At 47.9% G+C, this 22,201-nt stretch overlaps 1 protein-coding gene across 1 annotated transcript in view; it reads left to right on the top strand.

Annotated features, from left to right (window-relative positions):
• Positions 1 to 3,595: 3,595 nt before the first annotated feature.
• The window catches only part of C7H8orf82 (chromosome 7 C8orf82 homolog), a 41,493-nt gene continuing 22,887 nt past the window's right edge, over positions 3,596 to 22,201 (top strand). The window contains exons 1-2 of the mRNA XM_060243161.1: positions 3,596 to 3,914; positions 19,643 to 19,691. Coding sequence (XP_060099144.1) covers positions 3,774 to 3,914; positions 19,643 to 19,691 — 190 coding nt within the window. The 5' untranslated portion in view covers positions 3,596 to 3,773. The remainder of the gene's footprint in view (positions 3,915 to 19,642; positions 19,692 to 22,201) is intronic.

Raw genomic sequence — 22,201 nt, 5'->3', positions numbered from 1 at the left:
CTAAGTTTTATTCAGAACGTAAGCTTTCGTATGCTCTGAAGCAGACTTCATCAGACAAAAGGGGAATGGCAAGCAGCAATTCTTAATATAAGTGGGCAGTGTAGAATCATGGGAATGTTTTTAGCAGATTAAAAGGATCGCAAATAGGGATCTGTGTTTGTTAGTGTTAGAACAAAGCAGGGCTGAAACAACACTGGAGGGTGATAAAAAAGCAGACTGCTGTCGTAGGTGTGAAGTGCTATAAATCTAGGTAACATTCTGGCTTTGTTCGTTTAAATAGAAGGCCTGGTTTCTCAAGAGGTTATAACATCCATTATAGTTTGCCATTAGAAAAAAAGGGAAGACATTAAAATACAGTGGAGGATGGGTTGGCATATGCAATATAAGCTGAATATTATTGCACTGTGAATTAATTTTGACCAGCTCTCTCATCTCAGAGAGATGGGGCCTAAGGCACGCTTTGTAGAACCTTTGAGACCCATTGTTATGGTTAAAGTGATGGACTGGAATCTGAGTTCTTGGTGTGAATCTGTTATGTAGCTTACTGAATGACCACAAACTGGTAATTCTCTGGGCCCAGCCTACCTCACAGGGCTGTGGTTGTGAAGCCTTGATCCATCTTAGCAGCTAATTGGATGGGAGACCTCTTTGGAATACCAGCAGTCGGGAAGACAGGGCAGGCTTTATTTCAGCCACCTCTCGGAATAGGGGTCAAAAGTCACCATGACACACACACATTTTTAAAATACAGAAGGGGAAGAAGACGACGAAGAAATAATAAAGGTGTGACTTCAGTGGCACTGGACACAAACTTTGTTCTTCTTAGGAATGAAAACTTTCCCCCCAATTAAAGGAGAATTCTTTCTTGTTTCTCTTTTTTGCTCTCTAAACTAGGGTTGCCAATCCCCAGGTGAGGGCAGGGGATCCCCCGGTTTGAAGGCGCTCCCCTCACTTCAGGGTCATCAGAAAGCGGGGGGAGGGGAGGGAAATGTCTGCTGGGAACTCTATTATTCCCTATGGAGATTTATTCCCATAGGAAATCATGGAGAATTGAGCCGCGGGTACCTGGGGCTCTGGGGGGCTGTTTTTTTTTAGGTAGGGGCACCAAATTTTCAGCACAGCATCTAGTGCCTCTCCCCAAAATACCCCCCAAGTTTCAAACGATTGGACCAGGGGGTCCAATTCTATGAGCCCCAAAAGAAGGTGCCCCTATCCTTCATTATTTCCTGTGGAAGGAAGGAATTGAAAAGGTGTGCCGTCCCTTTCAATGTGAGGGCCAGAACTCCCTTTGGAGTTCAATTATGCTTGTCACAGCCTTGATCTTGGCTCCACCCCTAATGTCTCCTGGCTCCACCCCCAAAGTCCCCAGATATTTCTTGAATTGGGCTGGGCAACCCTGCTCTAAACTGTTTCCCCACCCCCTTCAGAGCCTTAAATATATTATCTCTCTGACTTCGTAGTGTTCAGCTCTCACCAGCAGTTCTGAACCAAAATGTCAGTAGATGGCAGTGCAGCCTTCTTTACCTTTGCTGCAACGACTTCTCCTTTCAGGCAATTTTTTTTTTTACACACCTATTAAGCACCTGACGCTCTGTCAAAAGGAGAGCAACAGGTCCACTTCCTAAATTTTTACACACAGGTAGGCCAATTTTCTGTACGGATACCTACCCTGGTTTTTTTTTTCTCTTCTTTCGGGGTTTGGGGTGGCCATTGGCGTTCTAAACTCATTGGGGGGAGGGCACAGTAGGAATCCGATGCGACTAATCTCTCTGCTTCAACTTTTAAAGCAGCCAGAAAAACAATCTTAAGCATCAGTTCCCACAGCTGTGCCTGGGCTGTCTTTGTTGCTGCTTCTGAAAGGCCCAAGAGCAAAGCCAACAATTATTGACAAAGGCAGCAACCAGAATTGGAGGCGGAAAGCACACAAGCCCTGAAATGGAGAGAAAGCGTTGCGACCAGCGTTCCCTCTAAGCTAGCTAGCTAGCTCACAGATTTTTCGCCTCCAGCTCACACATCTTTGTCTTAGCTCAGGAAGGATGACCCCAGGGCACACTATGCAGCAGCTCACACAACTTTAAAGCCAGTAGCTCACGACTTCAATGCCAGTAGCTCACGAAGTAGAATTTTTGCTCACAAGACTCTGCAGCTTAGAGGGAACGTTGGCTGCGATAGAGCCAGGTAGGTAGCTGTGTTGGTCTGAAGAGATGCAATAACGTTAGAGATCAGTGGCACCTTTAAGACCAACATTTTTTATTCAAAGCATAAGTTTTTGTGTGCAAGCCAGGGCTGGCCCTAGAATCTCTGGCACCCTAGACAATGCTAACTTCTGACTAGGGTTGCCAATCCCCAGGTGGGGGCAGGGGATCCAGGGTCGTCAGAAAGCGGGGGGAGGGGAGGGAAATGTCTGCTGGGGACTCTGTTATTCCCTAAGGAGATTTATTCCCATAGAAAATCATGGAGAATTGATCCGCGGGTATCTGGGGGAGGGCTGTTTTTTGAGGTGGAGGCACCAGATTTTCAGTTCAGCATAAGGACATTGTATGCGCAGCTTTGGAAACAAGGAACAATACCAGAGAAATGGGATTGGATTGTGAAAGTTTTATCGTGGAGTGAGATGGACAAATTAACTAAAACTTTAAGAGACTATGACTTAGACTTATTCAAAAAGAAGTGGAAGAAATTCAAAGGATATATGGAGAAAGAGTGGAACGTAAAAAGACATTGGACAATTTTTTAGTATTAATCAAAAGTATTATATTTTGATAGATTAGTGGCACCTTTAGAATTAAATTCAAATTTATAACTTCGGGGAAGTCAATATTGGAGGGGGGGGTGAAATATCATATGGTTTAGTATAAGAAAAAGATAATTAAATATTGTAACAATGTGTTATTAATAAATTGTTAAAACACAAATTTTCAGTGCAGCATCTAGTGCCTCTCCCCAAAATACCCCCCAAGTTTCAAAAAGATTGGACCAGGGGGTCCAATTCTATGAGCCTCAAAAGAAGGTGCCCCTATCCTTCATTATTTCCTATGGAAGGAAGGCATTGAAAAGGTGTGCCGTCCCTTTAAATGTGATGGCCAGAACGCCCTTTGGAGTTCAATGATGCTTGTCACAGCCTTGATCTTGGCTCCACCCCTACTGTCTCCTGGCTCCGCCCCAAAGTCTCCCGTCTCCACCCCCAATGTCCCCAGATATTTCGTAAATTGGACTTGGTAACCCTACTTCTGACAACCCCCCTGCTGTGCTCATAATGTCAGAGAGTCATGTATGGGCACCCAATTTTGTACCCCCAGGAGACCAGCACCCTAGACAATTGCCTAGTAGTGGAGCTGGCCCTGGTGCAAGCACACTTCTTCAGATAAAGAAATGTACAAGCACCCTTCTTTATCTAAAGAAGTGTGCTTGGCTTGCGCACGAAAGCTTATACCTTGAATTAAACTTAGTTGGTCTTAAAGGTGTCCCTGGACTCAGACTTTATTCCTTGGGAGCAGGAATGGAAGTAAGGGAGGGACAGAGCCCCGGGCAAGAAACTGGCATCCAATGGGGCTGGCAAGAAGAATTTTTTTGCGCTCAATTTGCGCTGCAGCAGGATCATTAAATCCAAGGAAGGCCCCTCCCCTTCGCAACGGAACCTTTCTGGAGAGGCTTGAAGACCTGGGGGGGACTGGTCCGTCGCTGCACCGGTCCCCCGTAAAGCCTCCCGTTGCTGTAGGCCTCAGGCCCGATCAAGGTCCGCTTTGCCGGTGTCGCCCGAGGCCCAAGCCGAGATGCGGCTGCTAAGAGGCGGGCTGGGCTTCCTGCTGCGGCCGGGGCTGTGCCGTGGGCCCGACCGGCCCCTCTACCAGCAGGGCCAGAGCCCTTCGCCCCGCACCCGCGAGTACTTCTACTACGTCGACCACCAGGGCCAGGTACGGAGGGGAGGGCGCTGCCTGCCAACACGCTCTCGGTGCGCCCTGGCGCTTAGGCCAAGTTTTGAATATTAATTGAATCCTACAATGTTTTTAACTGTAATGATGATTAATTTTATAAATGGTTGAATTATAGTATGTTGAAATGTTTAATTGTTGAAGTGCCTATGTTGTGAGCCGTCCTAGGGTTGCCAAGTCCAATTCAAGAAATATCTGGGGACTTTGGGGGTGGAGCCAGGAGACACTGGGGTGGAGCCAAGATCAAGGCTGTGACAAACATCATTGAACTCCAAAGGGAGTTCTGGCCATCACATGTAAAGGGACGGCACACCTTTTCAATTCCTTCCTTCCATAGGAAATAATGAAGGATAGGGGCACCTTCTTTTGGGGCTCATAGAATTGGACCCCCTGGTCCAATCGTTTGAAACTTGGGGGGTATTTTGGGGAGAGGCACTAGATGCTGTACTGAAAAATTGGTGCCTCTACCCCAAATAACAGCCCCCCCAGAGCCCCAGATACCCACGGATCAATTCTCCATGATTTTCTATGGGAATAAATCTCCATAGGGAATAACAGAGTTCCCAGCAGACATTTCCCTCCCCTCCCCCCGCTTTCTGACAACCCTGATGCGGGGGGGAGGGTCTCCAAACCAGGGGATCCCCTGCCCCCACCTGGGGATTGGCAACCCTACTTGAGCCTGCTTCGGTGGGGAGGGCAGGATACAAATAAAAAAATATTATTATTATTATTATTATTATTATTATTATTATTATTATTATTATTATTATTATTATTATTATTATTATTATTATTAGACTGGGATGTGAGGATATGCGAATTAAAATCCCCCCCCCTCCAAATCTCCCTGGGTCAGTCGGGCTCGTAGGCTGGCCTACCTCATGGGATTGTTGTGAGGATGAAAAATGCCGTTGGCTCTTTAAGCAGGCCCTATAAGAAAAGAAAAGGTCCCCTGTGCAAGCACCAGTCGTTTCTGACTCTGTGGTGACGCTGCTTTCACAATGTTTTCATGGCAGACTTTTGACAGGGTGGTTTGCCATTGCCTTCCCCAGTCATCTACGCTTTCCCGCCAGCGAGTTGGGGACTCATTTGACCGACCTCGGAAGGATGGAAGGCTGAGTCAACCTTGGGCCGGCTATCTGAATCCAGCTTCCACCGAAATCGAACTCAGGGTGGCTAAACTGTGGCTCGGGAGCCACACATGGCTCTTTCACACACGTTGTGTGGCTCTGGAAGCCCCCATCAGCCGACTTGGAGAAGGCATCCCTCTCTTTACATCACAAGCCAGCTGATGGTGTTTAAAGTTAAAGTTCCTTTCTTTCCACCTCCCTTTCCCACCCCCATCAATTTGCCTCCCTCCCTGTTTTGTGGCTCTCAAACATCTGATATTCATGTCTTGTGCCTCTCAAACATCTGGTGTTTATTTTATGTGGCTCTTACGTTAAGCAAGTTTGGCCACCCCTGCCCTATAAAAAATGGATGGAACCACAAATGAAGTTGGAATTCAGAGCTGTTAAGTGAGCGAGCTAGCTTTGATTTTTTGGTTTTGCACATTGAAAGCACAAAAGCAGCCTTTGCCTTTGAGGTTTTGGTTGCAGCCGAGCAGGCACGCGTATTCTTTTGATTCAGATGTTTTTGCAAAGGTTGCCAAATCCGGGTTGGGGAATTTGGAAGTGGAGCCTGAAGAGAAGAGAAATTCCAGCAGAGTATAGTGCTTTTGAGTCCACCCTTCAAAGTAGCCATTTCCTCAGTATTCAGTTGTAATTTTGGGAGATTTCCAGGCGTTGTTTCTTGCGCCATGTCTGCACAATAGTAGTTTGGAATCAAATGTAATGTAATGTTTGGAATCAAAATGTAATCAAGCAAACGATGTAGAAGCAAACATTCATGATATCTCCAGAGTTTCCAAAGAGAAGGTCTGAAAAAGAGAAAGTCCAGAAAAGGGCAACTAGAATGATTAAAGGGCTGGAGCACTTTCCCTATGAAGAAAGGTTGAAACGCTCGGGACTCTTTAGCCTGGAGAAACGTCGACTGCGGGGTGACATGAGAGAGGTTGACAAGATAATGCATGGGATGGAGAAAGTACTTTTCTCCCTTTCTCACAATAGAAGAACTCGTGGGCATTCGATGAAATTGCTGAGCAGACAGGTTAAAACGGATAAAAGGAAGTACTTCTTCACCCAAAGGGTGATTAACATGTGGAATTCACTGCCACAGGAGGTGGTGGCGGCCACAAGCATAGCCACCTTCAAGAGGGGGTTAGATAAAAATATGGAGCACAGGTCCATCAGTGGCTATTAGCCACAGTGTGTGTACATATATATAAATTTTTTTGGCCACTGTGTGACACAGAGTGTTGAACTGGAGGGGCCATTGGCCTGATCCAACATGGCTTCTCTTATGTTCTTAAAAAAAGGTTCTGGCTTGAAATACGGAGACTACTGGGCTCAGCAGGAGTGGCCAAACTGAAGCTCAGGAGCCGTAAGTGGCTCTTTTACCCATATTGTGTGGCTCTCAAAGCCCCCACCACTCACCCAGCTAGCTTGGAGAAGGCATTTCTCTGTTTAAATCAGACCAAGCCAGCTGGCAGCTTGGAGAATGCATTTAAAGTTACTTTCTTTCCACCTCTCCCTGCCTCGCTTCCTTCTGTCTTGCAGCTCTCAAACTTCTGACATTTATTCTATGTGGCTCTTATAGTAAGCAAGTTTGGCCCCCCCTGCTCTAAGGTGTTTTGTAAATATCCTTATAATTCACATCTTATTGTTTATTGCTTTAACTTTTAATGCAGAAAGATGTGTGTGTATTTATCTTTGGTACAGCTGCATTTTTTAACATTTGTACTTCTTAGTGTTTGTTGCTGTATATGCAATGATCCCTGGGGTTGTAGCATTGGAAAAAGTCCAGAAAAGGGCAACTAGAATAATTAAAGGTTTGGAACACTTTCCAAACACTGTTTGTTTTTAATGTTTTAATTACGTAAACTGTGTGAAATGTTTAAATTTTAACTATGTAAACTGTGTGAAATGTTTAAATTTTTATGTTTAAACTTTTATATTCTTATGTTAGATTTTATATGCTGTAAGCCGCCTGAGCCACCTGGTGGGAAGGGCGGGATACAAATTACAAATAAACTAAACTAAACTTATGAAGAAAGGTTAAAACGCTTGGGGCTCTTTAGCCTGGAGAAACGTTGACTGCGGGGTGACATGATAGAGGTTTGCAAGATTATGCATGGGATGGAGAAAGTAGAGAAAGAAGTCCTTTCCCCCCTTTCTCACAATGCAAGAACTCGTGGGCATTCAATGAAATTGCTGAGCAGTCGGGTTAGAACGGATAAAAGGAAGTACTTTTTCACCCAAAGGGTGATTAACATTTGGAATTCACTGCCACAGGAGGTGGTGGCGGCTACAAGCATAGCCAGCTTCATAAGAGAACATAAGAGAAGCCATGTTGGATCAGGCCAACGGCCCATCAAGTCCAACCCTCTGTGTCACACAGTGGCAAAAAATGTTATAGCTTCAAGAGGGGTTTGGATAAAAATATGGAGCAGAGGTCCATCAGTGGCTATTAGCCATAGCATATTGTTGGAACTTTCTGGGGCAGTGATGCTCTGTATTCTTGGTGCTTGTGGAGGGGACAAAGTGGAAGGTTTTCTAGCCCCACTTGTGAACCTCCTGATGGCACTTGGGTTTTGATTTGTTTTTGGCCACTGTGTGACACAGAATGTTGGACTGGATGGGCCATTGGCCTGATCCAACATGGCTTCTCTTATGTGTGGCACAGAGTGTTGGACTGGATGAGCCATTGGCCTGATCCAACATGGCTTCTCTTAGGTTCTTATGTTGTGACCTCTGAAATAAAATAGAGACTAAAAAGAAAAAAGGCTATAGAGACAGTCTCTTTTGCTGCTTGTTTCTCTCACTGGTTTGGTACAGCAGGAGGCCAAACTAAAAATAACGAGAGAGCATGCCTTCTCGATAAAAGCACCCCAATGGTGGAACCAGCTGCCGGAAGAGGTGCGGGCCCTACGGGACATTAGCCAATTCCGTAGGGCGTGCAAAACCGCCCTTTTCCGGCTAGCCTTCCAAGATGGAACCTGAAATAAACACCATGCCATCACTAACATCAATATAGCCGAGATAGCAATAAGATGAGATTATTTTAGATTGATTTTAGACTTTTATATTATGTAAACTTAATGGTAAATTTTAAATGGTAAAGAAATGTATAATTGTTTTATTGTTCAATATGGCTTTTGCCACACCCTGTAAGCCGCCCTGAGCCTGCCCCGGCGGGGAGGGCGGGATATAAATAAAATTTTATTATTATTATTATTATTATCTTTAAAAACTCCTGGCATTCCTTGCTCATCCTTACTTGTGAAGATATTCCTGATACGTTTTTATATATGGTTGTATGTGTATTAGGGTTACCAGATGTCCTCTTGAGAGGACATGTCCCCTTTTTATGGTGTCTGGCCTCTTTTGAGTTCTTTAAAAAAAACTGATGAGAATCTCCTCTTTTGGAGTTGCAAAGACATTTCTCAGCTGACCAAACAAGTGATCGCTATGACAGATCTCATTTGAAATACCCTTCCATATTTAAGCTGTGATAATTGCTACCAACTAGGAGTATTCCTAACCCTCCAGCCCAAAAACAGAGGACATCTAGTAACCCTTCCCAAATGGGGCGCTTACAGAGCAAGAAGATGTGCACTTTCCCATCTGGGTAGTTCAAGAACACTCTCGGACTACACTCTTTCCAAAAAGATTGGAGCAAAGCAGTTTTAGGAAAGTCTATGACTGAGTGAGGACAGAGAGAGAATGGTTACAGTGTGCCAACGGGTGACACTCCAAAAGGAAGTTCTGCAGTTTGAAAGCCGAAGCATCATCAGAGGTCCTAACAGGAATTACCTAATAGGAATTTTTGAAATAACCTGCATAGTACATATAGACTATATTTAGGCAGTTAGTAATTCATATCGATGCCTTTTTTTATTATAATATAGGTTTATTTGGATTGACTGTATCTTGATACAGGAATTATTGCCTTCGTTTTAATTTTGTATCCCATCTTGGCCTCTCTTCTTGAATAGAGAATGGTTAGCCTGGCTAAATGCATCTATATAGCTTAAAATCCTTCCTTGATATTTTATTATATGTATGTAAGTATGTGTGCTTGTTTATAACTTGTTTCCATAAGATTAACTAATTGTATACACATGTTAATATTGATATTTGTTTACTTCAAAATTAATAAAAAAAAATATTAAATGGGAAAAAAAATGTTGTTCATCTTGGGGATCCGAATCAGGTAGAAAAGCAGCATAAAAATGTTTTAAATAAACACATAAAATAAGTGAAGAAAAAACTCCTTATGGAAGAACAAGATTCAAGCCCAGTAACACTTTAGAGACCAACAGAATTTTCCATGGTAGAAGTTTTTGTGGTGGCGGTTAGAAGCATAGCCAGTTTCAAGAGGGGATTGGATCGACATATGGAGCGGAGTTCCATCAGTGGCTACTAGCCACAGCGTATTGTTGGAACTCTCTGTCTGGGGCAGTGATGCTCTATATTCTTAGTGCTTGGGGGGCACAGTGGGAGGGCTTCTAGTGTCCTGGCCCCACTGATGGACCTCTTGATGGCACCTGGGTTTTTTGGCCACTGTGTGACACAGTGTTGGAATGGATGGGCCATTGGCCTGATCCAACATGGCTTCTCTTATGTTCTTCTGTGACACAGAGTGTTGAACTGGATGGGCCATTGGCCTGATCCAACATGGCTTCTCTTATGTTCTTATGTGACTCAGAGTGTTGGACTGGAGGGGCCATTGGCGTGATCCAGCATGGCTTCTCTTATGTTATTATGTGACACAGAGTGTTGGACTGGAGGGGCCATTGGCCTGATCCAACAGGGCTTCTCTTTTGTTCTTCTGTGACACAGAGTATTGGCCTGGATGGGCCATTGGCCTGATCCAACAGGGCTTCTCTTATGTTCTTATGTGACACAGAGTGTTGGACTGGAGGGCCCACTGGCCTGATCCAACAGGGCTTCTCTTATGTTCTTATGTGACACAGAGTGTTGGACTGGATGGGCCATTGGCCTGATCCAACAGGGCTTCTCTTATGTGCTTATGGACTAGATGGACACTCACTGGTTTGGTACAGCAGGGGCACCTTTTCCAATTCAACAATATATTTTTTAGGCACGGCAACCAGAGCTCTAGAACAGATCCGTTTCCTTGTTACTCAGTGCTAGTTCAGAACCCACCTGTGTATGTGTGAGGCTAGGATGGTTTGCCCTCATGTGCATAGCTTTACACATATAAAGCTCATTTTTAATGTCATTGACCATCAGTTCAGTTTGGAGAGAACCTTTTAGAGTTATTTACAGTCCTCTTCAGTTTTCATCATCCTGAATAATTCAGTGTTGTCTGCAAACTTCTCGGATCACCTGGGATTCTAGCAATTTATGGACTAGTTGCGTCGCTTTGATCTCACTCAGTACAGACCCCAGTACTTGCTTCTTGCCTTTGTGAAAACTGCTTTCATTTATTTATTGAGATAGATTTATACCTCCACTTTTCTCCCTAAGGCGGTCCCAAGTGGCTGACATCATTTTTTCCTCTCCTCCCCCATTTTATCCTCGCAACAACTTCCCTATGAAATATGTTAGAGCCAGTTTGGTGTCGTTGTTAACAGCGGCAAACTCTACCCTGGGGAACTGAGTTTGATTTCCCACTCCTCCATATGCAGCTGCTGGGTGACCTTGATCCAGTCACAGTTCTCTCAGAGCTGTTCTCACAGGGTGTCTTGTGGGGAGAGGAAGGGAAGGAGATTATAAGCCACTCTGAGCGAAAGGTGGGGTATAAATCCAATCTCTTCTTCTTTTTCTTCACTCCCACATTATACCCACTACACCCACTGTCTTTCCTGCTCTCTGTTTCATGTTGTTTAATCAGTAACTATTCCTAAGAGCATCTCTCCTCTCCTCCAGCGACTGCCGTGTTTCTTCCAGAGCCTTCGATAGAGGTTGCCTGATTCCTAATTCAATCGCTTAGCTACTCTATCAGCTCTCTAATTGAACTGTCTTCTAGGATTTTTTTAAATCACAGAAATGATGGCATTCTGGGTTGCGTCGTGCACTTACAGGAGCAGACGCTCTTCATTAAACGCGACCATTCTTTGCCCGCACCCTTCTGAGGAGCCGCGCTTGAATGCACTTGCCAGTGGTTTGATTCGAAAGGTCAACCCCTTTGGCTTGTTTCTCAGGAGAGCTGCGAAACTCTGGCCGGAGTTCTCTCTGTTGCCTGGCACTTCCTTTAGCTGAAGATGAGCGGCTGCCACAGCCAAAGGAAAGCTGGGGATTGTCCACTCTCCAAGTCAGGCAGTAATGCACCTCCTGGAGAAAGCTGGTGTCTCGTGGTGGGTCATCTGGCATAGCTGAGCAACAGGGAGATGAAGCGTGTCTGGGTCAGCGGTGGCGTTTCAGATGCAAAAACTCTTCAGAAAGAGTGTATTTTTTTAGACCGTTGTTTTAGAACAGGGGTGGCCAAACTTGCTTAACGTAAGAGCCACATAGAATAAACATCAGATGTTTGAGAGCCAGAAGACATGAGCATCAGATGTTGGCAGGAAGGAAGGAAGGAAGGAAGGAAGGAAGGAAGGAAGGAAGGAAGGAAGGAAGTAAAATAGATGGAGGAGGGAGGGAGAGGTGAAAAGATAGCAACTTTACCTTTAAATGCATTCTCCAAGATGCCGGCTAGCTTGACTTGGATAAGAAGAAGAAGATGAAGATATTGAATTTATATCCCGCTCCCACTCCGAAGAGTCTCAGAGCGGCTCACAATCTCCTTTACCTTTCCCCCACACACACACACAACAGGCACCCTGTGAGGTAGATGAAGATATTGGATTTATATCCCGCCCTCCACTCCAAAGAGTCTCAGAGGGACTCACAATCTCCTTTACCTCCCCCCCCCCCCACAACAGACACCCCGTGAGGTAGATGAAGATATTGGATTTATATCCCGCCCTCCACTCCGAAGAGTCTCAAAGCGGCTCACAATCTCCTTTACCTTTCCCCCCACAACAGACACCTTGTGAGGTAGATGAAGATATTGGGTTTATATCCCGCCCTCCACTCCAAAGAGTCTCAGAGGGGCTCACAATCTCCTTTACCTTCCCCCCCCCACAACAGGCACCCTGTGAGATAGATGAAGATATTGGATTTATATCCCACCCTCCACTCTGAAGAGTCTCAGAGCGGTTCACAATCTCCTTTCCCTTCCTCCCCCACGACAGATACCCTGTGAGGTAGATGAAGGTATTGGATTTATATCCCGCCCTCCACTCCGAAGCGTCTCAGAGCGGCTCACAATCTCCTTTACTTTCCTCCCCCACAACAGACACCCTGTGAGGTGGGTGGGGCTGAGAGGGCTCTCCCAGAAGCTGCCCTTTCAAGGACAACTCTTGCAATAGCTATGGCTGACCCAAGGCCAATTCTCCCAGATAAGAGAGGTATGGCTGACCCAAGGCCATTCCAGCAGGTGCAAGCGGAGGAGTGGGGAATCAAACCTGGTTCTCCCAAATAAGAGTCCACACACTTAACCACTACACCAAACTGTAAGCCAGCTGACGGGATGGTGGGGGATTCGAGAGCCACGCTATATGTGTGGAAGAGCCACATGTGGCTCCTGAGCCACCGTTTGGCCACCCCCGTTTTAGAGCAAGGCAGCCTGTTCTTGGTTGCTTGTCCGGAAGACCAGCAAAAAACCCAACAACCTGGGGTCGCAGTTCATATTACAGGCAGTACTAAAAAAAAACCAGTACTAAAAAAAAACCAGTACTAAAAAAAACTGACGAGCAGTGTTTAGTAAAACTCTTCTGAAAGTCATGTAAAGCTTTTGTACACGTAATAAAGAAGAACAGCTTTACAGTATTACAAGAAAGGTCCATCCAATGAGCACCCAACTATAGGCTCATTTTGTAAAAAAAAAACTTCCTCAGGAGCAGTGTTCCCGCTAAGCTGAGTTAGTGTGAGCTAGCTCACAGATTTTTAGCCTCCGGCTCACGCATTTTTGTCTTAGCTCAGGAAGGCTGGTCCCAGAGCATGCTAATCGATGCAGGAGCTCCACAGCTTTAATGCCAGGAGCTCACAAAGTGGAATTTTTGCTCACAAGACTGCACCTTAGAGGGAATGTTGCTCAGGAGTATTCCTGTTTCCTTTGAGGTTATCAGCCTCCCTGTTACAATTCAGTGTAAATGCTCTCTGCAGCCTCTTTATTACCTTCAAAATCTCTCATCTGGAATAATAAACCATGATAATTTTAATGGAGAGAATGTCTGTCAACAACTACTGGCTCTGGTGATTGACGGCAGCTTCCACATTCATAAGCACTGTTCCTCTGAATCCCAGAGCCAGGAAACAACATTGGGGAGCGCCTTTGCCTCTTTATGCCCTGTTGTTGGCCCTAAGTAGGAACTGGCTGGCCCCTGTGTGAGACAGGGTGCTGGACTAGATGGACCACCGATCTGACCCAGCAGGGCTCTTCTGCTGTTCTTATGAAGGCCTCAGCCTCTACGCCCTGTTGTTGGGCCTCCAGAGGAACTGGTTGGCCACTGTGTGAAACAGGAAGCTGCGCTAGATGGACTCTCACTGGTCTGACCCAGCAGGGCTCTTCTGATGTTCTTCTCAGGAGAAGGCCTCAGCCTCTCTGCCCTGCTCTTGGTTCTCCAGAGGAACTGGCTGGCCCCTGTGTGAGACAGGATGAAGGACTAGATGGACTACCGGTCTGATCCAGCAGGGCTCTTCTTATGTTCTTATGAAGGCCTCAGCCTATAAGGCCTCTTCTTGTCCCTCCAGAGGAACTGGTTGACCACTGTGTGAGACAGGAGGCTGGAATAGATGGACCCTCCCTTGTCTGATCCAGCAGGGCTCTTCTGATGTTCTTCTCAGGGGAAGGCCTCAGCCTCTCTGCCCTGTTGCTGGCCCTCCAAAGGAACTGGTTGGCCACTATGTGAGACACGAGGCTGGACTAGATGGACCCTCCATGGTCTGATCCAGCAGGGCTCTTCTGGTGTGGTTATGAAGACCTTGGCCTTTAAGCCCTGTTGTTGGCCATCCAGAGGAACTGGCTGGCCACTGTGTGCGACAGGGTGCCGGATGAGATGGACCCTTAATAGTCTGATCCAGCAGGCTCTTCTGATGTTCTTCTCAAGGGAAGGCCTCGGCCTCTCTGCCCTGTTGTTGGCCTTCAAAGAGGAACTGGTTGGCTGCTGTATGAGACAGGATGCTGGACCAGATGGACCCTCACTAGTCTGATCCAACAAGGTTCTTCTTGTGTTCTTCAAGTATGTTGCCCCCATACCAAATAGGGCTTTGTAAGACCAATCTGTGTGGTGGGCAAAGGAACCCAGAGGAGAGGTAGGGGGGGAAATCCCATTATGGCAACATTGTCATGGACTATCCATTCAACAAGGCCAGCGTGTGTTTCTACTTCCTCATTGTGGAGCCAGTGTAGTGGTTAGGAGCAGAGGATTCGAATCTGGAGACCTGGGTTTGATTCCCCACTTCTCCTCCTCCACATGAAGCCAGCTGGGTGACGTTGGGCCAGTCACAATTCTCTCAGAGCTCTCTCAGCCCCACCTTTCTCCCAAGGTGCCTGTTGTAGGAAAAGGAGGGGAAGGTGATTGTAGAAAAAAAAAAGCCAGATATAAAAACCACATATAAAAAAAACCCCTGCCCTGGCTGCAGAATCCTTGTCGCCAAGGGCTTTGCAGCCCAATGCGAATACGCTCTGCTGGGGTGGATCTAAAACTAGCTGCGTGTTGGATCCGTCGAGTGCTCCGGCAGCGATGCCTGGCTCTCCTCCAAGCCCCGGAGGTGTTTTGGCCTCTTTTTAATCCATTAGCGTTAACTGCCGATTCACGCACTCGCCTTCGCCACATTAATGGCGTATCGAATTAGTGCTGAATTAATCATTACGGGAGAGATTAAAGGTTGTAATTAGTGTTTAAAAGGGGGGTTTGCAGCTGGGCTGGCGCTTGGGGCCGATCTGGAAGGTGACAATCCTTGGGGATGCCGGAATTCTCTGTTGTGCAGGGCTGTGTTCTGGGCAGGGGCCTGCTCTTAAGAAGTTTCCTCCTTCCCTCAAACACACACCAGATCCTACCCCTGCCTCCCGGATGAATATCTCCTAGAGTTGCGAACTCTGGGCTGGAAAATTTCATAGAATCATAGAGTTGGAAGGGACCTCCAGGGTCATGTAGTCCAACCCCCTGCACAATGCAGGAAACTCTCAAATGCCTCCCCCTAAATTCACAGGATCCTCATTGCTGTCAGATGGCCAACTAGCCTCTGTTGAAAAACCTCCAAGGAAGGAGAGCCCACCACCTCCCAAGGAAGCCTGTCCCACTGAGGAACCGCTCTGTCAGGAAGTTCTTCCTAATATTGAGCCGGAAACTCTTTTGATTTAATTTCAACTCATTGGTTCTGGTCCTACCTTCTGGGGCCACAGAAAATAATTCCACACCATCCTCTAGATGACAGCCTTTCAAGTTCTTGAAGATGGTGATCCTATCACCTCTCAGCTGCCTTCTGTCCAACCTAAACAGACCCAGCTCCTTCAACCTTTCTTGGTCTCCAGATCCCTCACCATCTTTGTCGCCCTCCTCTGGACCCTTTCCAGCTTGTCTATATCCTTCTTAAAATGTGGTGCCCAAAACTGAACACAACACTCCAGGTGAGGTCTTACCAGAGCAGAGTAAAGCGATACATTACTATACTTCTGTTGATAAAGCCCCAAATTGCATTGGCCTTTTTATCCGCCGCATCACACTGTTGACTCATGTTCAGCGTATGGTCCACTAAGACCCCTAGATCCTTTTTGCACATACTGCTAAGTCAAGTCTCCCCCAATCTATAACCATGTAGTGGAGAGGGTGATTTGGGGAGGGTGGGGCTTGGGGGAGGAGAGGGGCTTCAGCAGAGACTGCGCCCTCCAAAGCAGCTGTTTTCTCCAGGGGCGGGGGATTTCTGTCAACTGGAGAGCAGATGTCATCCTGGCGGTTAAACCAACAGCTCATAGCGCTGTGAAATAAAGGTATTTTTTAAAATCCTTGTGCAGTTATGTTTGTTTATCCGCAACAACTTCCAAATATCATAGAAGCAACATATGCAAAGACAAAAATGACTTCGTGAATGACTCAAGAGTGCTGTGACTTCAGATTTCCAAGTGCATTGTCTATTTTGTGCCATAAACAGGATGATGGGAGGTTGATCCAGGGTCCCGTTTCTGCACTTCCATCAGGTCTCGTCACTTTGTAGTAGGATATTTCACCGGTTTTGTACAGATTTCAAAAACAACAGGTGCTTGTAGAAGAAGATGATATTGGATTTATATCCCACCCTCCACTCCGAAGAGTCTCAGAGCAGCTCACCATCTCCTTTCCCTTCCCCCCCCCCACAACAGACACCCTGTGAGGTAGATGAAGATATTGGATTTATATCCCGCCCTCCACTCCGAAGAGTCTGAGAGCGGCTCACAATCTCCTTTAACTTCTACCCCCATAACAGACACCCTGTGAGGTAGATGAAGATATTGGATTTATATCCCGCCCTCCACTCCGAAGAGGCTCAGAGCGGCTCACAATCTCCTTTACCTTCCTCCCCCACAACAGACACCCTGTGAGGTAGATGAAGATATTGGATTTATATCCCGCCCTCCACTCCGAAGAGGCTCAGAGCGCCTCACAATCTCCTTTACCTTCCCCCCCACACACAACAGACACGCTGTGAGGTAGATGAAGATATTGGATTTATATCCCGCCCTCCACTCCGAAGAGTCTCAGAGCGGCTCGCAATCTCCTTTACCTTCCTCCCCCACAACAGACACCCTGTGAGGTAGATGAAGATATTGGATTTATATCCTGCCCTCCACTCCGAAGAGTCTCTGAGCGGCTCACAATCTCCGTTACCTTCCCCCCCACACACACAACAGACACCCTGTGAAGTGGGTGGGGCTGGAGAGGGCTCTCACAGCAGCTGCCCTTTCAAGGACAACCTCTGCCAGAGCTATGACTGACCCAAGGCCATTCCAGCAGCTACAAGTGGAGGAGTGGGGAATCAAACCCGATTCTCCCAGATAAGAGAGCTATGGCTGACCCAAGGCCATTCCAGCAGTTGCAAGTGGAGGAGTGGGGAATCAAACCCGGTTCTCCCAGATAAGAGAGCTCTGGCTGACCCAAGGCCATTCCAGCAGGTGCAAGTGTAGGAGTGGGGAATCCAACCCGGTTCTCCCAGATAAGAGAGCTATGGCTGGCCCAAGGCCATTCCAGCAGGTGCAAGTAGAAGAGTGGGGAATCAAACCCGGTTCTCCCAGATAAGAGATCTCTGGCTGACCCAAGGCCATTCCAGCATCTGCAAGTGGAGGAGTGGGGAATCAAACCCGGTTCTCCCAGATAAGAGAGCTCTGGCTGACCCAAGGCCATTCCAGCAGCTGCAAGTGGAGGAGTGGGGAATCAAACCCGGTTCTCCCAGATAAGAGAGCTCTGGCTGACCCAAGGCCATTCCAGCCGCTGCAAGTGGAGGAGTGGGGAATCAAACCCGGTTCTCCCAGATAAGAGAGCTCTGGCTGACCCAAGACCATTCCAGCCGCTGCAAGTGGAGGAGTGGGGAATCAAACCCGGTTCTCCCAGATAAGAGAGCTCTGGCTGACCCAAGACCATTCCAGCAGGTGCAAGTGGAGAAGTGGGGAATCAAACCCGGTTCTCCCAGATAAGAGTCCACACACTTCACCACTACACCAAACTGGCTCTCAGTTAAGTGATTTCAGTGTTTTAACAAAGTGATATTTAAATCAGAGGGAATCGGCATCCCGTTTTCGAGATGTGGCCGCAGCCTAGAGCAGACTTCACAGGTGGTAAAACTGTGCATAAACAAAGATCATAATTGCACAAGAATTTTTTAAAAATATATCTTTGTTTCATGGTGGTATTAGTTGTTGGTTTAACCACCTACACCGTGGTCCTTTTTGTGGCTAGGGGTACCCTTTCGGGAGGATGGCAGCCCTAATATCGCCATCCTTGTTCACCTCTAGGGCCGGTGTGTATGAGTCAGCAAACTAGGTGATTGCCTCGAGCGCCAGCTCCCAGCGGGGGGCAGGCGCTCCCCCCCTCACTCTTTCCCTATTTTGTCTTCTATGGTTTCCAGCTTCCCCAGCAAAGAGAGTGCCCCCCCACTTCCTTCAGTTTCCAAGGGCACCTGTTTTCTTGTCACAGGAGGAACAGAAGCTGGTAGGCAAGTGTCCATTTATCCTTTTTTGCGAGGGTTAAGAACATAAGAACATAAGAGAAGCCATGTTAGATCAGGCCAATGGCCCATCCAGTCCAACACTCTGTGTCACACAGTGGCAAAAATTTGTCCTGTTTGCCCTACGTAGAGAACTGAAGGGCATTGTTGGCATTTAATGGCATATATAACGTTGGAAGATGAGCAAGTGAATGAGCCTGAGACGGTGTAGTTAATGCTGTTAGGCCCAGTGATTGTGTTGTCTGGATGTATGTAGCAGCAAAGTTGGCACTTGGGTTTATTGCAAGCTCTGGTACCTGTATCCATGCTCAGATGAGATGTTGTGTTGCTGTGGGTGAGGAGTTGTTTGAGATTAGGGGAGTTCTGTGATGCTGAATGTACCATATTTTTAAGAACATAAGAGAGAAGCCATGTTGGATCAGGCCAATGGCCCCTCCAGTCCAACACTCTGTGTCACACATAAGAACATAAGAGAACCCCTGTTGGATCAGGCCAATGGCCCCTCCAGTCCAACACTCTGTGTCACACATAAGAACATAAGAGAAGCCATGTTGGATCAGGCCAATGGCCTGTCCAGTCCATCACTCTGTGTCACACAGTAGCCAATATATGTGTGTGTGTGTATACACACACACACATATATATACATACACACACACAGTGTGGCAGCAAAGTTGGCACTTGGGTTTATTGCAAGCTCTGGTACCGGTGTCCGTGCTCAGACAAGATGTTGTGTTGTTGTGGGTGAGGAGTTGTTTGAGATTAGGGGCGTTCTGTGATGCTGAATGTACCATATTTTTCCTTGGGGGGAGCACTTATATCAGCGTATGCAGCAGCTCCATCAGGCACCTGTTTGAGAACATGGTAGAAGCTACATAGATCTACTCATAGAATCACAGAGTTGGAAGGGTCCTCCATGGTAATCTAGCCTAACTCCCTGCACACTGCAAGAAATTCACAAATACCTTCCCCCCCCCCCCCACCACCACCACATGCCCCCAGTGACCCCTGCTCCATTCCCAGAAGACGGCAAAAAACCAACAACCCTACATTCTGGGCATTCATTCGACTCAAACGCACAACCATTTTTTAAAAAAATGTTAGACTTTGGCTGTCAATTTTCATGGGTCTGTTTCTTTGCTGTTGCACGGCGCTTTGAGCCCAGCTGCCACATCAAGGCAGCGTATAAGGATTCCATGTTCCATGGGGCTGTATGCACCAGGGCTGGTCTTTGGCTGCTCTTGAACAGCAGAGCTTGCAAGCTGTAGAGCTGCATCCACGCAGCTCTCCCGTGCTTGTCTTCCCTCCCTGTTTGACTTTTCCCCCCTCCTTCCTTTAGCGCTGAAGAAGGACCGCCAACTCATCCTCTCTTTCTCTTTCTCCCTTCCCCACACTTTGCAGCTTTTCCTGGATGACGCCAAGGTCAAGAACTTCATCACCTGCTTCAAAGGTAATGTCTTCTCTGTGCCCCACGGCGCCCTCCCCGACCTTCCATCAGCTGCTCCCTTCGTAAACCAGGAAAGGGAGATGGTTGCAGGGGCAGAGACGGTCAACTTAAGTTAGGGAGTGTGGCTTTGATGGTGCTTGCACTCTAGCTGAGGGGGATAGCAGGTAGAATGCGGCCTACCACATGCAGAGCAGTCAAGCTCTGTACCCCAGGGCCAGGAGGCAACATCAGAGGAAGGGCTTCACTTCCGTTCTCTGTTGGCCCACCAGAGGAACTGGTTGGCCACTGTGTGAGACAGGAGGCTGGACTAGATGGACCTTCATTGGTCTGATCCAGCAGTGCTCTTAGGCGCTTATGAATGGCTCAGCCTCTCTGCCCTGTTGTTGGCCCTCCAGAAGAACTGGTTGGCCACTGTGTGAGACAGGAGGCTGGACTAGATGGACCTTCATTGGTCTGATCCAGCAATGCTCTTAGGCGCTTATGAATGGCTCAGCCTCTCCGCCCTGTTGTTGGCCCTCCAGAAGAACTGGTTGGCCACTGTGTGAGACAGGAGGCTGGACTAGATGGACCCTCCCTGGTCTGACCCAGCAGGACTCTTCTGATGTTCTAATGAAGGCCTTGGCCTCTCTGCCCTGTTGTTGGCCCTCCAGAAGAACTGGTTGGCCACTGTGTGAGACAGGAGGCTAGACTAGATGGACCTTCATTGGTCTGATCCAGCAATGCTCTTAGGTGCTTATGAATGGCTCAGCCTCTTTGCCCTGTTGTTGGCCCTCCAGAAGAACTGGTTGGCCACTGTGTGAGACAGGAGGCTGGACTAGATGGACCCTCCCTGGTCTGACCCAGCAGGACTCTTCTGATGTTCTAATGAAGGCCTTGGCCTCTCTGCCCTGTTGTTGGTCCTCCAGAGGAACTGATTGGCCATTAGATGAGACAGTGTGCTGGAGAAGATGGACCCTCACTGGGTCTGACCCAGCTGGGCTCTTCTGATGTTCTTATGAAAGTCTTGGCCTCTGTGCTCTGTTGTTGGCCCTCCAGAGGTACTGGTTGGCCACTGTGTGAGACAGGATGCTGGGCTAGATGGACCCTCACTGGTCAGACCCAGAGGGCTCTTCTGAGGTTCTTCTCAGGGGAAGGCCTCAGCCTCTCTGCCCTGTTGTTGGCCCTCCAGAGGAACTGGTTGGCACTGTGTGAGACAGGAGGCTGGACTAGATGGACCTTCACTGGTTTGATCCAGCAGTCCTCTTCTGATGTTCTTCTCAGGGGATGGCCTCGGCCTCTATGCTCTGTTGTTGGCCCTCCAGAGGAACTGGTTGGCCACTGTGTGAGACAGGATGCTGGACTAGATGGACCTTCACTGGTCTGACCCAGCAGGGCTCTTCTGATGTTCTTCTCAGGGGAAGGCCTCGACCTCTCTGCCCTGTTGTTGGCCCTCCAGAGGAAGAAGAAGAATTGCAGATTTATACCCTGCCCTTCTCTCTGAATCAGAGACTCAGAGTGGCTTACAATCTCCTTTATCTTCTCCCCCCACAACAGACACCCTGTCAGGTGGGCGATGCTGAGAGGGCTCTCACAGCAGCTGCCCTTTCGAGGACAACCTCTGCCAGAGCTATGGCTGACCCAAGGCCATGCTAGCAGGTGCAAGTGGAGGAGTGGGGAATCAAACCCGTTTCTCCCAGATAAGAGTCCACACACTTAACCGCTACACCAAACAGGAACTGGTTGGCCATTGCATGAAACAGGAGGCTGGACTAGATGGACCACTAGTCTGAGCCATCAGGGCTCTTTTTGTGTTCATAACTTTGGCCCAGGTCTCTCGTTCCTGGGAAGCATCTTTTCTTGCAGGTTATGCAAGGTCAGGCAGGCAGTGCTGATCAGACGGGGGCTGCTGAACTCTCGAGTGTGTTCTAAATGAAATCCCCCCTCCCACCTCTGGTGCGAATTTGAGGAGATGCTCCTAAGCCGCAGCATGATCCTGAAAATCCCTTCTTCGGCGCTCTTATCTTCTTCCGCGACTGCACTCATCCCTTCCCGTGTGCCGGTATTAAGACTTGCCGCCCTGATCTTTAATTGGGGCTTTAAAATCCAGGCCGCCTCCCCATCAGGTGTGGTCTGCGTCAAGTCATTAAAGTAGCAGCGTTTTAGGGTGAACGCAGAGTGCCTGGAACGGCTGCTTGGAAAGGCTTAGCAGGGAGCCGGCGGGGCGGGGTGTAGCCGCAGGTAAGCCAGGAAGGTCTTCTGCTAGCCGGGCCCGTAGCCCCTCTGCCCAAACTCCCCTTCCAATTATATGGCCCCTCCTTTTACTGCTCCGCTCTCCCCCCCCGCTGCCATTGCTCTCCCCATCTCCCCTCTCCCCACCGCTCTTGCGGCCCCTGCTCTATCCGCTGCCATTACTCTGGCGGCCCCTGATCTCCCCCCACTTGCAGCTGCTGGAATGGCCTCGGGTCAGCCAGAGCTCTCTTATCTGGGAGAACCGGGTTTGATTCCCCCCTCCTCCACTTGCACCTGCTGGAATG

This window comes from Heteronotia binoei, chromosome 7 (assembly GCF_032191835.1).
Source record: "Heteronotia binoei isolate CCM8104 ecotype False Entrance Well chromosome 7, APGP_CSIRO_Hbin_v1, whole genome shotgun sequence".
Taxonomy (NCBI): Eukaryota; Metazoa; Chordata; class Lepidosauria; order Squamata; family Gekkonidae; genus Heteronotia; species Heteronotia binoei.
Note: the sequence above shows the minus strand (reverse complement) of the source record. Positions and strands in the feature narration are given on the sequence as shown.